General features: G+C 37.2%; 1 protein-coding gene across 2 annotated transcripts in view; it reads right to left on the bottom strand.

Moving 5' to 3' along the window:
* The window catches only part of MACF1 (microtubule actin crosslinking factor 1), a 401373-nt gene that overhangs the window by 218386 nt on the left and 164435 nt on the right, over nt 1-18552 (bottom strand). For both annotated transcript variants that reach the window (XM_051987753.1, XM_051987752.1), the window contains 2 exons: nt 13734-13811; nt 11396-11488 (listed from right to left, as the gene is read on the bottom strand). In XM_051987753.1, coding sequence (XP_051843713.1) covers nt 11396-11488; nt 13734-13811 — 171 coding nt within the window. The remainder of the gene's footprint in view (nt 1-11395; nt 11489-13733; nt 13812-18552) is intronic.

The following is an 18552-nucleotide window of genomic DNA, read 5'->3' as shown; positions in this document are numbered from 1 at the left end:
GAAGGCAGATTGGGAACAACATTTAAATCTATGACATGCACAAGGCAGCACGCGGTTCTCTTCTCCACCCCAACCCCACCTCCAAGGGTAGAGACTGTCTTGCCTTTATTTGTATACCCAGTACTTGTATGACAGTGAACACCTAATAGATAGATGCTTCTTAATTGACTGAACCCAGATCCTCTGACACGAAGTCTAACGGCCTCTCCACTACATACTAAGCTGCCATCCATTAGAAAGCAGGCTCCTTGGAAGCAGAAATCTTTGGTTGGTCTTTGTAAGCCTAGCACCTACAGAAGTGTTTTAGGGTAGAGATATAAATGTTTGCTGAGCTGATATAAGGTAAGACTGGCCTTATCCTAGGGCTGCGTCAAACTTGGATGACCCCAGGAAAACTTTTGCTTGAATCCATCCCCTAATTTGGGAGCAGAACCTTCAGACCTTAAGTACCTGAACAACCTTTCATTGATATCCTCTGTGCCTTTTCCCTGCAATGCTGATTACTTTCTCCAAAACCATTGGTCTTTGCAAATATTGCAGAAATTTGCCCAAGACCCAACATGGTTGATCTTTCATTTATTCAATATAAATTTGTGAAGTCCTTACTATGTGTAAAGCCCCATGCTTGATAGCCAAAGGATAAAAAGAGGTCTGAGAAACCATCCCTGAGTTCCCTGAAATAAAACTATTCCCACTACAATTTTCTACATATCTACAAAAGTGATTTTCCTACAGCATAGATTCGATCACTTCACTATAAACTATCAATAAGCTCCAGGGATTCTCTATTGTCTTTAGTATCAAATAAAAACTTCTCTGACTTTTAAAGTCCTTCACAACTTGGCTCCAATCTATCCTTCCAGACTCATTAAATATTATTCTACTTCCAACTCTTATGTTCCAACCAAACTGAACTTTTTTCTATTTTCTCATCTCTTAGTTTTGTATTCATTACGCATTTATTTATCTTGCATATAATTATGTATGAATCTATTGTTTTCTCCAGGAAAATGTAAGCAAGTCCATATTGTTTCCCTTTTCTGTCTTTCTCTTTCCAGGCACAGTGATGGTATATTATGGGTACTTGATAAATGCATTTAATAAATGCTCTGACTTCACTTTTCTACCCTTCTGATCTTGCCCTGGTGGTTAGCTAATTTCACCCCACACTGTCCACTGCTTTCTAATTCCTTTCTATTTCTAATTCCTATTTTTTTCCTTTTTTGCTAATCCCAAATCCTTTTGCCTCTTCTGTGTGCATGCACAAACTGAACTGAGCTGGAGAAATCACACAACCATGCTTATTGAAAATATTGAAAATGAAGGCAATTTCAATAGACTTGTGATGGAAAGAGCCATCTACCTCTAGAGAGAAGACTATAGAGAGTGCATGTAATATAAAAGCATAGTATTTTCACTATTTTTGGTGGGGTTTTTTGTTTGCTTTTTTGTTTGTCCCATCCCCCCCCCCTTTTTAATCTAAATTTTCTTGCAAAGCATGAAAAATGAGGAAATATATTTAAAAGTATTGCACATGTTTAACCTACATTAGATTACTTGCTGGCTAGGAGAGGGAGGAAGAGAGGAAGGGAGATAATTTGGAGCACAAGATTTTGCAAGGGCAAGTGTTGAAAAGTATCTTTGCATAAACTATGAAAAATAAAAAGCTATTTTTTTTTAATTTTAAAAAGAAAGAATATGATAAACGCATGTTATCCAATTGTGACCAATCTTGTCGTCCTCCCTAATTGATAGCCTATTTCTCTTCCCTCAGAAGCTATTCAAAACCTCCTGTTTTCTCCTCAAGAGAGAGACTTTACACCTTTTCTCCCTCTGTGCCCCCCTCTCTTTCCCAAGGACGACAATTTTCTTACTTTACTTAAAAAAAAAAAACAAAAACTGTAATGATTCGGTATTAGCTCCCTCTTCTGCCCCTTTCTTCATTTCAAAATCTCTTGATATCTTCTCCTTTCTCACAGTCTCACAGTAAGATGGTCCTTTTCTGCTGGTCTCTCTTAACTGACAAATCTGATGGTCCTGACTGACTCTTGGATCAGATTCTTCTGATTAGCTTTTTAACTACTTGACTTCATTATATCTTTTCAATCTCCTTGAATTATTCCCTTTCCCACATGACAAAATGCTTCTAGCCTCTCATTCTTTTTTGTTTTTTGTTTATAAAGAATAAGTATCTGAATGTAGGAGGGGAAAACAAAGGTGAGATTAAAATAAAAGATAGCTATAAAATTAAAAATTGTGGTGAAGGCACATTTTCCTGTCCCTTAAATTCCCTGATTTCAAGTAGCTTACAATCATTTCAGAGAGAAAAATCTAAGTATGTCCCTCCAAGTTTATGAAACCTAAAACATTCACAGGCACAAATCCTCTTCAAGGATGTGAAACCCCAACCTTGGATTATTTCTATCACCTTCCTCATTCAATATGTACTGAACAAAATTGGAATAATGTTTTTTTTTATTTTATTTTTTAATTTTATTTAATAATAACTTTATATTGACAGAATCCATGCCAGGGTAATTTTTTTTTTTTTTACAACATTATCCCATGCACTCATTTCTGTTCTGATTTTTCCCCTCCCTCCCTCCACCCCACGCCCCTAGATGGCAAGCAGTCCTATATATGTTAGATATGTTACAATATATCCTAGATACAATATATGTTTGCAGAACTGAATAGTTCTCTTGTTGCACAGGGAGAATTGAATTCAGAAGGCAAAAATAACCTGGGAAGAAAAACAAAAATGCAGCTAGTTCACATTCGTTTCCCAGTATTCTTTCTTTGGGTATAGCTGCTTCTGTCCATCATTTATCAATTGAAACTCAGTTGTCTCTTTGTCAAAGAAATCCACTTCCATCAGAATACATCCTTATACAATATCGTTGTCGAAGTGTATAATGATCTCCTGGTTCTGCTCATTTCACTTAGCATCAGTTCATGTAAGTCTCTCCAAGCCTCTCTGTATTCATCCTGCTGGTCATTTCTTACAGAACAATAATATTCCATAACATTCATATACCACAATTTCCCAGCCATTCTCCAATTGATGGGCATCCATTCATTTTCCAGTTTCTAGCCACTACAAACAGGGCTGCTACAAACATTTTGGCACATACAGGTCCCTTTCCCTTCTTTAGTATTTCTTTGGGATATAAGCCCAATAGAAACACTGCTGGATCAAAGGGTATGCACAATTTGATAACGTTTTGGGCATAATTCCAGATTGCTCTCCAGAATGGTTGGATTCGTTCATAACTCCACCAACAATGCATCAGTGTCCCAGTTTTCCCGCATCCCCTCCAACATTCATCATTATTTTTTCCTGTCATCTTAGCCAATCTGACAGGTGTATAGTGGTATCTCAGAGTTGTCTTAATTTGCATTTGTCTAATCACTAATGATTTGGAACACTCTTTCACATGAGTGGTAATAGTTTCAATTTCATCATCTGAAAATTGTTCATATCCTTTGACCATTTATCAATTGGAGAATGGCTTGATTTCTTATAAATTTGAGTCAGTTCTCTATATATTTGGAAATGAGGCCTTTATCAGAACACCTTTAACGGTGAAGATGTTTTCCCAGTTTGTTGCTTCCCTTCTAATCTTGTTTGCATTAGTTTTGTTTGTACAAAGGCTTTTTAATTTGATGTAATCAAAATTTTCTATTTTGTGATCAGTAATGGTCTCTAGTTCACCTTTGGTCACAAATTTCTTTCTCCTCCACAAGTCTGAGAGATAAACTATCCTATGTTCCTCTAATGGAATAATGTTTTTTAAAAAACATTCAAAACTGTGCTGACTAGGTCCACTAAGGAGTATATGCTACATAATCTCAAAAGGGCACTGATTAAAGCAGGGCATTCTTTTTATAGCTCCATAATAAATTCATTATCCTATTTACCACGTCAGCATTACAAGTCATTTATCACTCCTCAAGTTTCCATGGCACCGTATCAAGCTCTCCTAGCTGGAGACTAAAAAAATTTTTTTAAATTTCTTAGATTCTAGACATATAAATTTGGGAATAATTTTTTTTTTAAAATTGAGGCTATTCACCAAGAGCTCCTTTTCCCTTTCTTTTCATTTCACTCATATGTCTTATCCTATTCTCCTCTTTAATCAACTCTCTCATAGGAAAAAAGTGCCCATTTTGCCAAGGCAAATCCCCCTCTACATGCACCCTTGTCCCCAAACCTTTCTGACTTTTCTAGTAAGTTTTTTTCACTTTCTTCTCCTCTTTCTCTTTAAGCTTTAATTTTCCCCTGTCTACATCCTTTCCCTGCCATGTACAGACATGCCCATGTCTTCTCCAACCATAACTCACACCCACTATCCCCCAAAACTATTTCACATCTCTCCTTTTCTCTTTTTTTTTTTTTTAAACAACTTTTTATTGAAAGAACCCATGCCAGGGTAATTTTTTACAACATTATCCCTTGCACTCTCTTCTGTTCCGATTTTTCTTCTCTCTCCTCTCCACCCCCTCCCCCAGATGGCAAGCACTCCTATACATGTTAAATAGGTGACAGTATATCCTAGATACAATATATATGTGCAGAACCGAACAGCTCTCTTGTTGCACAGGGAGAATTGGATTCAGAAGATATAAATAACCCGGGAAGAAAAACAAAAATGCAAGCAGTTTATATTCATTTCCCAGTGTCCTTTCTTTGGGTGTAGCTGCTTCCCAATTGATCTTTGATCAATTGAGACTGAGTTAGATCTCTTTGTCAAAGAAATCCACTTCCATAAGAATATATCCTCATATAGTATCATTGGTGGTATATAATGATCTCCTGGTTCTGCTCATTTCACTTAGCATCAACTTCATGTAAGTCTTGCCAATCCTCTCTGTATTCATCCTATTGGTCATTTCTTACAAAACAATAATATTCCATAACATTCATATACCATAATTTACTCAACCATTCTCCAATTGATGGGCATCCATTCATTTTCCAGCTTCTAGCCACTACAAACAAGGCTGCCACAAACATTTTGGCACATACAGGTCCCTTTCCCTTCTTTAATATCTCTTTGGGGTAAAAGTAGAAACACTGCTGGATCAAAGGGTATGCACAGTTTGATAACTTTTTGAGCATAGCTCCAAATTGCTCTCCAGAATGGCTGGATGTGTTCACAATTCCACCAACAATGTATTAGTGTCCCTGTTTTCCCACATCCCCTCCAACATTCTGCATTATCTTTCCCTGTCATTCTAGCCAATCTGACAGGTGTGTAGTGGTATCTCAAGAGTTGTCACATCTCTCCTTTTTTCAATTGAAGTCCTCAAGAAAGCAAGCTAAACTCAATGCCTCTAACCTCTTCTTATTCTCTTATAAATTTTCTATAATCTTCTAAATTTGTCATTCAACTCTCTTTCCAAAATTACCATTCATCTCAGTTGCCAAATGTAATAGTCTTTTCACCTAATTCCTCATCCTTCTTGACTTTTCTTAGCCATGTGACACCATTAATCACTCTTTTCTCCTGGGTAATCTTTCCTTCTCTAGTTTGATGACACTGCTCTCACATGGTTCTCCTATTTGTCTGACAGTTCTTCCTCAGTGTCTTTGCTGAATCTTGATCCAGGTTATATAGCTAACACCCTAAACTGGAATAATATTCAAAAGTGTGTCCCTGGGTTATATTCTCTTTTCCTACTATCCCATATTACTGGATGATCTCATTAGCTCTCTCATAAGTTTCATAAAGATCATTACATAGATTATCCCCAAATTTATATATCTAGGTTATATATCTTCAGTTTTTCATCACCAACTGGTTTTTGGACATCTCTGATTCATTATTTCCAAAACAGAATTCATTATTTTTTCTGCAAACCCTTCTACAATGCTAACATTCCTATAACTGTCAAGTTCACCACTATCCTCTCAATTATCCATTCTTGGAACCTTAGTGTTGTCCTTGACTCATGACTCTTTCTCCACATAGTCAATCTGTTATGGTGGTGTCTTTTTTATATTTTAAAAATAAATTTAATATATATTTTGTTTGTATGTAATATTTTGTTTTCCAATTACATGCTAAAACAATTTTTAAAAGTTTTTTTAAATTTCAGCAATTCCAAATTCCCTCCCACCTTCCTTTTTCCTCTTCTCCCTCTATTATACAATGAAGAACTGATTGACTTAGCTATTCTCAGCAATACAATGATTCAAGAGAAGGATGGAAGAGTGGAGGGAATGAAGGGATGGAGGCAGGAGGGAGAGAGAAAAAAAGGGAGGGAGAAGAGGAGGGAAGGAAAGGTAGAAAATAAAGAGGGAGGAAGGAAGGGAGGAAAGAAGGAAAAATAGCATACTTCAGTCTATAATCAGAAAGTATCAGTTTCTTCTCTGGAGATGGGATAGCACACTTCATCTTGAGTTCTTTGGGATTGTCTTGAATTGGTGTATTGCTGAGAATAGCTAAATTACTCTTCATTGTATAATACTGCTGTTACTGTATACAACATTTTCGTTCTGCTCACTTCACTTTGCATCAGTTCATACAAATCTTTCCAGGTTTTTCTGAAATCATCCGGCTTGCTATTTCTTGTAATACAACAATATTCCATCATAATCATATACTACATTCCTCAATTGTAAATGGTCAAAGGATATGAACAATTTTAATTTGAAGAAACCAAAACCATTTCTAGACATATGGAAAAAAATGCTCTAAATCACTATTGCTTTAAATAATGCAATTTAAGACAATCTCTCAGATTGGCTAAGATGATAGAAAAAGATAATTAATGATAAATATTGGAGAGGAAGTGGGAAAACTGGAACACTAATGAATTCTTGGTGGAGTTGTGAAATGATCCAACCATTCTGGAGAGCAATTTGGAACCATACTCAAAGAGCTATTAAACTGTGCATACCTTTTGATCCAGTGGTGTCTCTACTAGATCTGTATCCCAAAAAGATTATAAAAGGAAGAAAAGGACCCACATGTGCAAAAATGTAGCAGCCTTTTTTTGTAGTGTCAAGGAAACTAGAAACAGTGGACACCTATCAGTTGGGGAGTGGCTGAATAAGTTATGGTACATGAATGTAATGGAATATTATTGCTTTATTAAAAAATGATGAACAGGCTGATTTCACAAGAGCCTGGAAAGACTTGCATGAACTGATATTGAGTGAAATGAGCAGAACCAAGAGAACATTGTACACAATAACAACATTATGTGATAATCAAGTGTAATGGACTCAGATCTTTTCAACAATGAAATGATGGAAAGTCCCATTCATATCCAAAGAGAATTCTATGGACACTGAATGTGGATCAAAGTAATGGTACTTTCACCTTTTTTGTTGTTGTTTTTGCTTGCTTGGTTTTTTTTCCCTCTTTAATCAGATGTTTCTTGTGTTAGGCAGGACATATGTGGAAATATATATATGTGTGTGTGTGTGTGTGTGTGTGTGTGTGTATATATATATATATAAAATTTTTCTATAGACAGATAGATAAATTATATATGTTTAATCTATATCAGATTGCTTTCTTGGGAAGGGGAGGGAGGGAGAGAGGAAAAAATATTGGGAACATAAGGTTTTGCAAAGATGAATCTTGAAAATTGTCTTTGCGTGTATTTGGAAAAATAAAATACTACCAAAAAAAAAAAATCACATACTACAGTTTGTTTAATCATTTCCCAATCACTGGGCATCCTTCTTAATTTCCAATTCTTAGCAACACAAAAAAGCTGCTATAAATATATAGAATTTTTTTTGCTTCCCTACATTTTTTTTTAAATGTCTATGGAATATTTTTGAATCAAAGGGTATCTATTATCCTTTTGGGCAGAGTTCCAAATTGCTTTCCAGAAGGGATAGATCAATTCACAATTCTACCAACAATGCAATGGTATTCCGTTGTCATTTCTATCTTCACATCTTTCTATTCATAGAGTTGCCAACATTATGGGTCGGCCCCTCATCATCTCACACATGAACTACTGCAATAATCTTCTAATCGATGCTCCTATCTCAAATTTCTCCTTACTTTAACATTTATCTTCTGCTCAAGTTGCTGACCTTCCTAACTTTCAGGTCTGACCATGTCACCCCCTAACTCAATAAACTCTTTTTATTTCCTCCAGGATTAAATATAAAATTCTCTGTTTAGTATTTTAAATTCCTTCATAACCTGACCCATTCACGCCTACCTTTGCATTCTCATACTTTATTCCCCACTCCAAACACTTCATGATCCAGTTACAATGCTTTTCTTCAGAAAAGACAGTATCTCCTGACTCCATGCCTTTGGATTGGCTATTATCTGCCATGCCCTAAATGTTCTCTTTCCTCATCTTCATTTCCTAGATCCCATTATTTCCTTTAAGACAGTTTGTACAATTTGTATAATATAAATGAACACACAGAGTTAACTGCATGCTGTCTCCTCAATTAGAAAGTGAGCTCCTTTGTCTTTCTTTCTATCCCAGCATTTAGCTTAGAGCTTAGCACATAGTAGGCACTTATTAATTAGCTGCTGACTCTTACAGAAGAAAATACTTATGGTAGGTTATGACAGCTTCCAGTATCTGCAAAAGTGTTAGGTAAAAGAGGATATTAGCTATTAATCAGAACTAGAGGGTGGAAATAGAAGCAGTGGGTACAAGTTGCAAAATGGCTACTTTAGATTCAGTGTAAAGAAAAACTTTTGAACAATGAGAAGTATCTTCTGTTGGAATGGGCTGGATCCCCTCCACTGAAAGTCTTCAAAGTAAAGGTTAGATAACTATTTGGAGTAGAGAGTAGTGATGGTGTCTTACATAGGATTCTTATTCAAGTACTGATTGAATGAGATTGCCCTTTGAGATTTCATCCATACAGTTCTTTCTGTGACTCAGATGCTCAAGAGAGAAAAAGAACAGTAAACCTCACATTTATGCATAGAAGCAAAAGAAACATGTTCACACATAGTCTGAATCAAGGCAGAGAGACAGAAACCCCAAATCATCCTTTGTCATCCAGCCAAACAGATCTGTGAGGAAACCTATTCACACCAAGCTGCTAGCCACCTGAGCAATGCAAGTAATTACAAACTCAGAACAGCAAGAGGCACAGCAAAGACAAATGTAGGGAAGGCTCTAGAGAATCCTGCCTTGGGGAGTCCTCCACAGGAAAGACATAAGAGAAAATTCTAGGAGGCCTGTGTCAGCAGCACAGAAGGGCTACTGTGTGTTGTGTAGATAACACAGGCTAAGGCTGCCTATATTTCCTTAGGGAACTTATATCTGGACACAGACATGGCTCAAATGGGCAGAGTTCTTTCTAGCAACCAGAACCCTACATAAGCAGAAGCTTTTCTGATGAATTTCTGAAGTCCTTTTTTTTTCCTCAGCTGCTGTTACCAACCTCCCTCTTCTGCATTCCCAAACAAGTGTTACTTTAGCAGCACAGGGTTCATTCACTTACTCTTTGGCCCTGGAGTTTATCTTCTTAGAGGCTAATGATTTAGCTGCTGCTCTTAAGAGAGGGGATAAAGGAGAGACAGTGATTGCATTCTCTGGATCTCCTACCCATAATGGTCACTCCCAGTGAGGGCAGAAATGTAGAGTGGAATGTCTCTCGAAATCTCATCTGTTCAGCTGAGAATCCCAATGAGGCATCTCTAGTCCTCCAAGGACTTGCCAACAAAACACTTTTGTCCAGCTTCCCAGGACACATCTGACAATCTCTGAAGAATATTTCCCTTACATCTAACTCAACAGATGGACTCCTTACAATTCTAAGAAAATCATCCCATTGCCATAGTGAAACAGGTATTCCCTATGCTTATTTTTTCATTTGCTAGTCCTTTTTAATCACACCTAAGAAAAGCTGATACGGTTCTCATAATTTCAGTTTCTCTATTCCCAGAAGGAACACATCATCTTATCTGTCCTTCCTATTTCATAAGGTTGTTGTCAGGTAAGCATCTGTAAATCTCAAAGTACCACTGAAATGTGAATTACTACGATTATGATGATACTACTACAACTACAATTACAACTACTATTACTATTATTACTACAAGTTCTGAAGAATTTTTTTCTTTCATTACCTCTACAGTTTTTTCTTCACTCAATCAGCAGGTGGCAGCGTTCTCCAAGTTGTTAAAGCATAGAAAAAACATGTATGCAGCATGGGCCAAACTTATATGGCCTACGAAGTGTCTTAAAATCCACCCCTTGTGTATTGCTGTCCACATTGTGCATTACTATTGCTGTGACACAAATAACTTGACTTCATATACTTATAGGATCTGTGATTTCATTAATGTGAGGTTGATCATTCCAAGATGGTCCCCTCTTCCAGATCTTAGTTGTCACAGGATCACAGAGTTAGAGCTCTATGGGACTTTGAGGGCAACTAGTTCAAAATATGAGGAAACTGATGTTCACCCAAGGTCACAAGGCTCTGATGCTAAAAATCCAACATGCTTTCCACTGTACCTCTCTTATATAGCATTCAATACTTGGGAGCTCTCATAAGTTTGCCAGATGGATAAGATTAGATGTATCTGACTTACCTTTTGTGATGAGATGCAATAATAATAATAATAATAATAATACAAAAGTATCTTGCCTTAAAATTATATGCATTTATCATAATAACACTAAAAATATGCCTTATTGTATTCCCACTACTTTTGCATCCTATGAAGGCACCCACTTTGCATTACTCAGAAATTCTGCCTCTATGATGGAATCTTTCAGACAAGATATTGAGACTTGCCCAACTAGTATTGCTCACTGGTCTCCTACTTTGAAGAAATAGTACCCACACACAGATTAACCTAGTGTTGGACAACTGAGATTCAAAATATTTTCAGAGCAATGGCTCTAGGCCAAGCAGGAGTTGAAAAGACAATCACAAACAATGTAGTACTTTACAACTAGAAATCAAAACACAGAGGGAACCTAGGGTTTTTCATACTTTTTTGAGACATAGACACAAGCATAATAATCATCAATAGTAGTTAGTTCTGTCTGAATGAAAATAGTGGCATGGCAATGTTGGTGACCACTCTCTCACTAGATACACCACTGTATGAGGGGAAAAGAGGAGAAGGAAGATTTTGAAAGCTTCTATTTAGGAGTCTGTATGCATTCCAGATGCAAAGGTATTTCAGTCAATTAGATTAATTTTAAGATTACTGGAGGTTAAACCCAAAAAAAAGCTATGTCAAAGTGATATTATTATTTGCTGCATCCTAAATTCATCCAAAATCAACTTCTCTCCCCATACAACATTCTCAAAAGTCCAGCTGAACAAACTTTTAATAATCTGGCTGCCAATTATGGGTTAAAGCACAAGTAATAGTGAAATTCAGGCTCAGCATAGAACCAAACCTATTAAGAGACATCTCCATAGCCCTACCTGGAAATGCAAAATGATGGTCCATATCAGGCCTAAAGTTAGCTTAGGATTCCCATCTGTGATGTCATCATTGCGAATGTTCACCAATTTTACCTGGAAGAGAAGCACAAGTGACTATGAGAACACTGATTCTAGTACTTTCTCACTATATATATTACTTCTATTATCACTATTATCTTACACTTTTTTCTACCTGCCCCTACCTTCTCCTGGTCTGCTTCTCACCTCATGTCCTTTCTCTCCCAATCTCTAAAAATCACTTTCATACCCCCCCCATCACCACTCCCCCACTTAAACACTGAAGGTTGATCTTATTTAGGGAGTTAAATACGGCTTCATCCTCTCTCTCTATTCCTCTTTTGTTCCTTTTTACTTCTTCCTTTCCTGAATTAAAACCAGAACTACTTCCTAAAGGACACCACCTGGAGGCCATGATTCAATAGAGGCTTTACTTTTGCCATGTTCCTCATTTCCCTCAGAGAATGAAAGTAGAATAGTTGTGTATTTTTTTTTTTTCTGTTCACCAGTGTTACTGCCAGCCCCAGCTAGCTTGACTCCTCTATTTCTCTGCAAGTTCACAAGAGTTCCACACTACCTACATCGTTACTACTTTTTCTCACTGATCCTTCTTACTTCCTTACTAACCTTTCTACCTATCCTCTTAATTCCATTCACTCCCACCTCCCTAGGAACCCTGCTTCTTCATTTGGGAGCAATAAGAAAAATGAGAAAAAAAAAACTGGTATATGAGAGGTCATGTTATATAGGAGGGACATCAGCAGATTGGGTATAAGGGAATAGACTCTAGATCCAGTCTTACCATTAACTGTCTATATGACGTAGAAGCAAGTAATTTCATATCTCCAGGCTTTAGTTTCTTTTTTTTTTTTTTAAATAACTTTTTATTGATAGAATGTATGCCAGGGTAATTTTTTACAGCATTATCCCTTGCATTTACTTCTGTTCCGATTTTTCCCCTCCCTCCCTCCACCCCTTCCCCCAGATGGCAAGAGTCCTTTACATGTTGAATGGGTTGCAATATATCCTAGATAAAATATATGTGTGCAGAACCGAACAGTTTTCTTGTTGCACAGGGAGAATTGAATTCAGAAGGTATAAATAACCCGGGAAGAAAAACAAAAATGCAAGCAGTTTATATTCATTTCCCAGTGTTCTTTCTCAAAAGATCATTTGGCTAAATCCCTTGTCATAATACAGGATTGATAGTGGCCCATTCTCTTTGTAAAGATTTCTAAGGCATTTAGAATAACAATGAGCTGGTCTCAGAAAGAAGACCCAAGTTCAAATCCTACCTATGACTTATACTAGCTGTGAGACTCTAGGGCAAAAGGTATAAGCCTACATTAGTAGATGAAATTTCCTATACAAATGAAATCATAAGTCTAGATCCTATATTATATTCTATAAATAGCATCTCTACAACTTGGTAGTCTTTTGTATCCCCCTAAAAAAAATTCTTGCCCTCAAAACATTGTCTTTTGTGAAATGAAAGGATGGGTATTTAAATCTGACTTCTCTGTTTCTTAAAACAATTCTATTACATATAAATCAAGATCCATGCAAGACAGAGTAGGAATCTCAACTGATGAACATGCAGAAGTCACCTGTGTTCTTGGAGACACAAGTGAGTAGGCCCTACTCATTAAAGTCAAGCATGTATCATCCTTATCCCATCTGTTCTACTGTAGGATCCTTGGCAGACACCTAGATCCTATAAGGTATGCTATGAATATCCACTGATGCTATGTGGCAAGAATATAATATTGCTATATTATGATAGCAAGATTATGTAAATGATAATAGGTTGTGGCTATGTCTAAGTAACTTCAAAGCTGGAAAAGGAAATCACTAAATGGGAGTGCACACAAAGACAATTGGCAACCCATTCATATGTAATAAGAGCAGTGAGGGAGCACTAGAGTGCACAGAGCACTGGACCTGGAGTGAGGAAGACTCATTTTCCTGAGCTGAATCTGGCCTCAGACATTTATTAGCTGTGTGAATCTGGGCTGGTTCCTGTTTGCCTCGGTTTCCTTATCTGTAAAATGAACTGAAGGAAATAGAAAGCCACGCCAGTATCCTTGTCAAGAAAATCCCAAATGGAGTCACAAAGAATAGTACACAACTGAAAATTACTAAAAAAAAAAAATCTGTAGTAATGTTTCCTCCCAGTGATTCCCAGAGAATGAAGCCAGAACTAGGTTGTTGCTTCAGCATCATTAAAAACATTGGTTGATCATTACTCAGGGACCAAGAGTTCTTGAAGCATTTTTAAACCATCGAAGGAAAAGGAAGAGTAAGGAGGAAGCAATCTTACCTGCCGCTGCTTCAGGAAGTCCAGAGCAATCTGCACATTTTGCAGTCTATGGAATCGCATCCTGCCCTTCTCTCGGGGCTACAATAAGAAGAGAATAAAACTTTTAATTCTGCCTGCTGCTCTAAATTAGGTCCCTTTTACCATCCTTTCCAAAAGTTAGAAACTAGACTGGAAAAGAAAACCTCTTTGTTGAGTCCTTAGCTTCTGAATAATTTCTTTGAAGATTTATATTTTCTCCAACAGCTGCATCCCCAAGTTCCATTCCCAACAAATAATACCTTGGTTATTGTCATGCACATCACAAACACAACACACTAATACTGGTGTGAATTCAGTGTATCAGCCTTTGCTAGTTGTTTTATGTGTCTAAGTTTGGCAAACTATGACTCTCGATTGTTATTTCCCATTGTTTACAACAAGAAACTTCCTTAAATCAAAGATTAAAAATAAAAATCTACATTAAGAGAAGGGTAGGAAGATCTGGGAGACCATAACACTGTACTAAAATGCTTCATTTTCTAGAAAATGTTCTCTAGCATATGGGAACTGTTTGCAACATACTCTAGAATAGAAAGGGCAAGTGAAAATGCTCAGGAAAGGAGCAAGAATTTAGGAAGAGTATGGTAATCAATCTCTTACAGCTACAGGAGTGACAAAAGGTAACAAATCAGCTTCTTGTTACTGTGTGAAATATGGGGGGGGGGGGGGAAGAAGAGGAAGAGGGGGCAGAGAGGGGAAACCTGAGGTATAATGCTGACACAAATAACTTTTAGCTGTTGTATACCATACCCAAGAAAAAAAGTATTTAAACCAGGATCACAAACCTGGCATCATGGCACCAAAAGGATCACAGGGAAGAGATCTATCACCACCATAGAAAGAATTTATTTCTCTAATTATGGTAAGTAGCAGAATGAGTAGTTTTATATCTGGACTCAAGAAGACATGAATTCAATTCTAACCTCAGACATGTACTAGTTGTGTGACCGTTAAGTCACTCAATCTCTGTCTGCTTCAGTTTCCTCATCTGTAAAATAGGGATAGTAAAAGCATCTTCCTCCTAAGGCTGATGTGAGAACAAAATGAGACAATATTTGTAAAAAATGTTTCATAAACCTTAAAGCCCTATATAAATACTGGCGGCTATTTTTATATTCAACTAAAAGTGAATCCAATCATTTTTTCTGGTGAGTATGCACAGAACTATTTAATTCTGTAACATTTTTAGTATTCACACTCTTTTTTCCATGTTAAGTACAAATCCAGAACTCCTTTTATTCTACCAATATTGGCTCCAATGTATCCCTTCTATTAAACTGTATTTAATTAGCTCCTATGTGCCAGTCTGATAACAACAATAACTTCAAGGAGACTGTGTGGATCTGCTTCAGACACTTGATCAGAAAAGACTGGGTGCCAATCTAGCTACTTAATTGAAAAGAGAAATAATGTAGGAGAGATGGGTGTGGCAGAGAGAGGTAATAGATCATCCTTTCCTTCCATAAGGCCCTTATAGCACAGAAAGACTAGGGCACTCTGAAAGGGTTCCAAATCTTCCCTGGGCAAAAGGATGTTTCCTAAGTTATAAAAAGGAATAAGTGATTTTCCCCAGTAAAAACCATTCTCTTATCACACCTCAACTGGGGTAGTTTGAATATGACTCAGGTAACAAGAGTTTGTGAAATATCAATTCTGGAACATGGGATTCAAGATCACACAGGAGATTAAGTGGGTTCAAGGGACAAGAAATAGCACTCGGTCACTAGAGAGATGTCCCTATTTCTAGAATAGGATATTCTAGTGGAGCAAAGAAGTCTCCCCACGGTCTCTCTAGTCTCTATACTTATGCTATAAACATTCCCTACCAAATTCCTTAAACATACCAACCCTAATAACATGCAAGGGTAAATCCTTCTTATCTATCAGCAAGGCTACAGTCAATATTATTCAAAGCTAAGCAACTCCATGCAGTGAGGGCTTGGCAATGACAAAGGGAGGGGTTTCTTTTCCCCCTGCTATCGCCTCTAAGGGAGTGAGCAACAGTTAAGAGGTGTTTCAGTTAGTCTTTGGGAGGCTAGGAGATATAAGCAATTAACTGACATGCTATCACTCAAACACTCCACATTCTCACACTGCAGGCTACCTGGAGACCTCTTCTCCAAAAAACCCCCCCAAAAATTGGAGCTTTTTAGCTATCAGACTACTCCAAGTCTCCAGGTCCCAATAGAATCTCTTGCCTCCTCAATATCATTACCTGCCACATGCCCTCAAATAATCCAAAACCATTTAAGAGTGTGGCAGGAGGCACAATTAATTTTAACTATTCTCCTGGAGGCAAACTCCTCTACTGGAAAGGGAGGCAATAGTTAACTGAATTCCTGGAGACGCAGAGAGAGAGATAGACCATTTTATGGCTCCTGCAGTGTCAGCTGGGATATTGATGACTTCAAGGGTCCAAGACCTACTACATCATCATCATCTTCCTCCTCCTGCTCTTCACTGCTTGCTCGACGCCAGGAGGGCATGCTCACCAGGCGAAGGGTCTTCAGCCCTGCTGGCTCCTTTGGTCAACAGGAAGGCCACAGACACAAAACAACAACAGGAAATCCACAACACAAAGTCAAAAAGAGAATGAATGTACCACAAATGAAGAGGGGTAAAAGAAAGCATGAAAAATGTCTCCCTCCCAAAGAAAACAAGAGAAAACTCTTGATTAAGAATAAAACACATCTTGCTTTTGCTGGTCACTTATCCTCTTCGGCTATACAATACAAAACAAAAAAGAGAATGAATGTAATATAGATGAGTGGAAGGGAAAACAACAGGAAAATACCCTACCTCCCAAAGAAAATGAGAGATCAAGACCAGAGCAAATAATTATATTAACAACAAGCTATCTCAAATGCTGGATTATCACTCATGAATTCTAGCTAAAGGAGGAAAGAAAAGGAATAGGATAGAGGTGGATAGGAGATATCAACTTTCCACAAGTGACAAGTAATATTTCAATAAGCATCTGAGACAATATTAAGAGGCCTCTCTTATGGAAGCAAACTAGGAAAAAAAATTGGATTTCATTAGATTTGAACTTAATGTGGTAGAAGTCCTACTATGCAGGAAATAATATAAAATTATTGTAGAATGTTACCTATAAAATAAATTTCAACATAAAAACATACTCACCAAACACACTAAACAAAATGTTCAATTCATTCTTAAGTGAGGACTAAGAAACAAATTACAAAATGGCAGCAAAATTTTGATAGGGCATATAACTTGTAAGACCATAAACAAAAGAACAGGAAGAATCAGAGTTTCATATGTTAGCCACATATGCTATATATGGCTAATTCTTTAAATCCAGATGAATTTTTAAATCTTAGGATATATATATGTCAATAGAGGCAGCTGATTAAGTCTTTTGGTACTTTTTGGGTCCCCATGGCCAAAGAATTCATTACCTACTTGATAATGAATCTTCCATATTTAACTAGGCTGCAAAGCAACAGAAGTTGCTGCCAATATCAAACTCAAAATCTTTCAAATTTAGTAAACTCTTGGTGCATCTGAATAGCCCAGAACATTTCTATAGCATGATGGAACACCGGAATAAGAATATGGTGACGATTTGGTCAAGGTAAAGGTCTGAAACTCTTGAGTTGATGCACTGAGGACAGACAACCAAGCACTTAAGGCTAACTACCGATTGGACAATACTCTATTAGCATATGCTTAGAAAATGGCCCTTCCCACTATTCTGTGCTGGTACAATCTTCTGATGTACACAGAGAATTGTGGGAAGGATTAGGGGATGGAGTAAGACAAGCCAGAGTCACTTTGGCGGTAGAGGAAGAGAAGGAAGATCCTGCATCCATCCTTTTCACTTCTATCTCTAAAGACCAAGAAAAAAGACCAAGGACTTTTGCTTATCCTGACTCCGGCTGATTCTAAGGTATCCAGGGTGCTAACTTGATCTTCCTTCACAGGTCAATATCTACAAAATTCTATCATCATCCCCCATTTCTTTAAAGGTTAAAGGATCTCATGATATAAACCCATGGAATGATGTGCCTATAAATTCTATCTGCTTAGACATTCAAATTGGCATGGGCAAAAGCCGCAGGCTGATAGGAAGGGAAGGATCATGCTATATTGTACTACAGAAGTAAACAGACTAAGATGAGGCTAGTTTTTTTTAAAGAAAATTATTTTAATTGTATTGAAAGCAGGGATGGCCATCTTCCTGAAGTGGCAACTCACTCAGGCAGAAGGGGAGAAAAGTGAGGTTGTGAGACATAGATGGGATAGAGAACAGAAATACTTAGGCTTTTAAAGGCAAACTAAAGGTTCTCAGCTGATTTAAGAAAAAGATCAAAGATCATAGACAGATGGAAAAGTGACCATTTCTAGGAAGAAAAAACTTATACCTGTTCAATAAAGTTGCACTTCCAAATGACCTCTCAAAAGTTTGAAAACTGACAGAATATTAACAAAGATAAAAATATTAACAAATATAAATACAGAGAGAAGAATTTTAAGAAGGGAATATCCTATTTCTGGATTCTATTGAGAAATAACAGTATCAGGGCAGCTAAGTGGCACAGTGGAGAGAGCACCAGCCCTGAAGTCAGGAGGACCTGAGTTCAAATCTAGTTTCAGACACTTTAACACCTCCTATCTGTGTGACCTTGGGCATGTCACTTAACCCCAATTGCCTTAGCCAAAAAAACCAAAAAAACAAAAGAAAGAAAAAAATAACAGTATCATTTAAGTCACAATTAAAAACACTACTCATGTAGTTACATGTTTCATTCAAAAA

The sequence above is a fragment of the Antechinus flavipes genome, chromosome 3, assembly GCF_016432865.1.
Source record: "Antechinus flavipes isolate AdamAnt ecotype Samford, QLD, Australia chromosome 3, AdamAnt_v2, whole genome shotgun sequence".
Taxonomy (NCBI): domain Eukaryota; kingdom Metazoa; phylum Chordata; class Mammalia; order Dasyuromorphia; family Dasyuridae; genus Antechinus; species Antechinus flavipes.
This window is presented reverse-complemented; position numbering and strand designations above follow the sequence as displayed.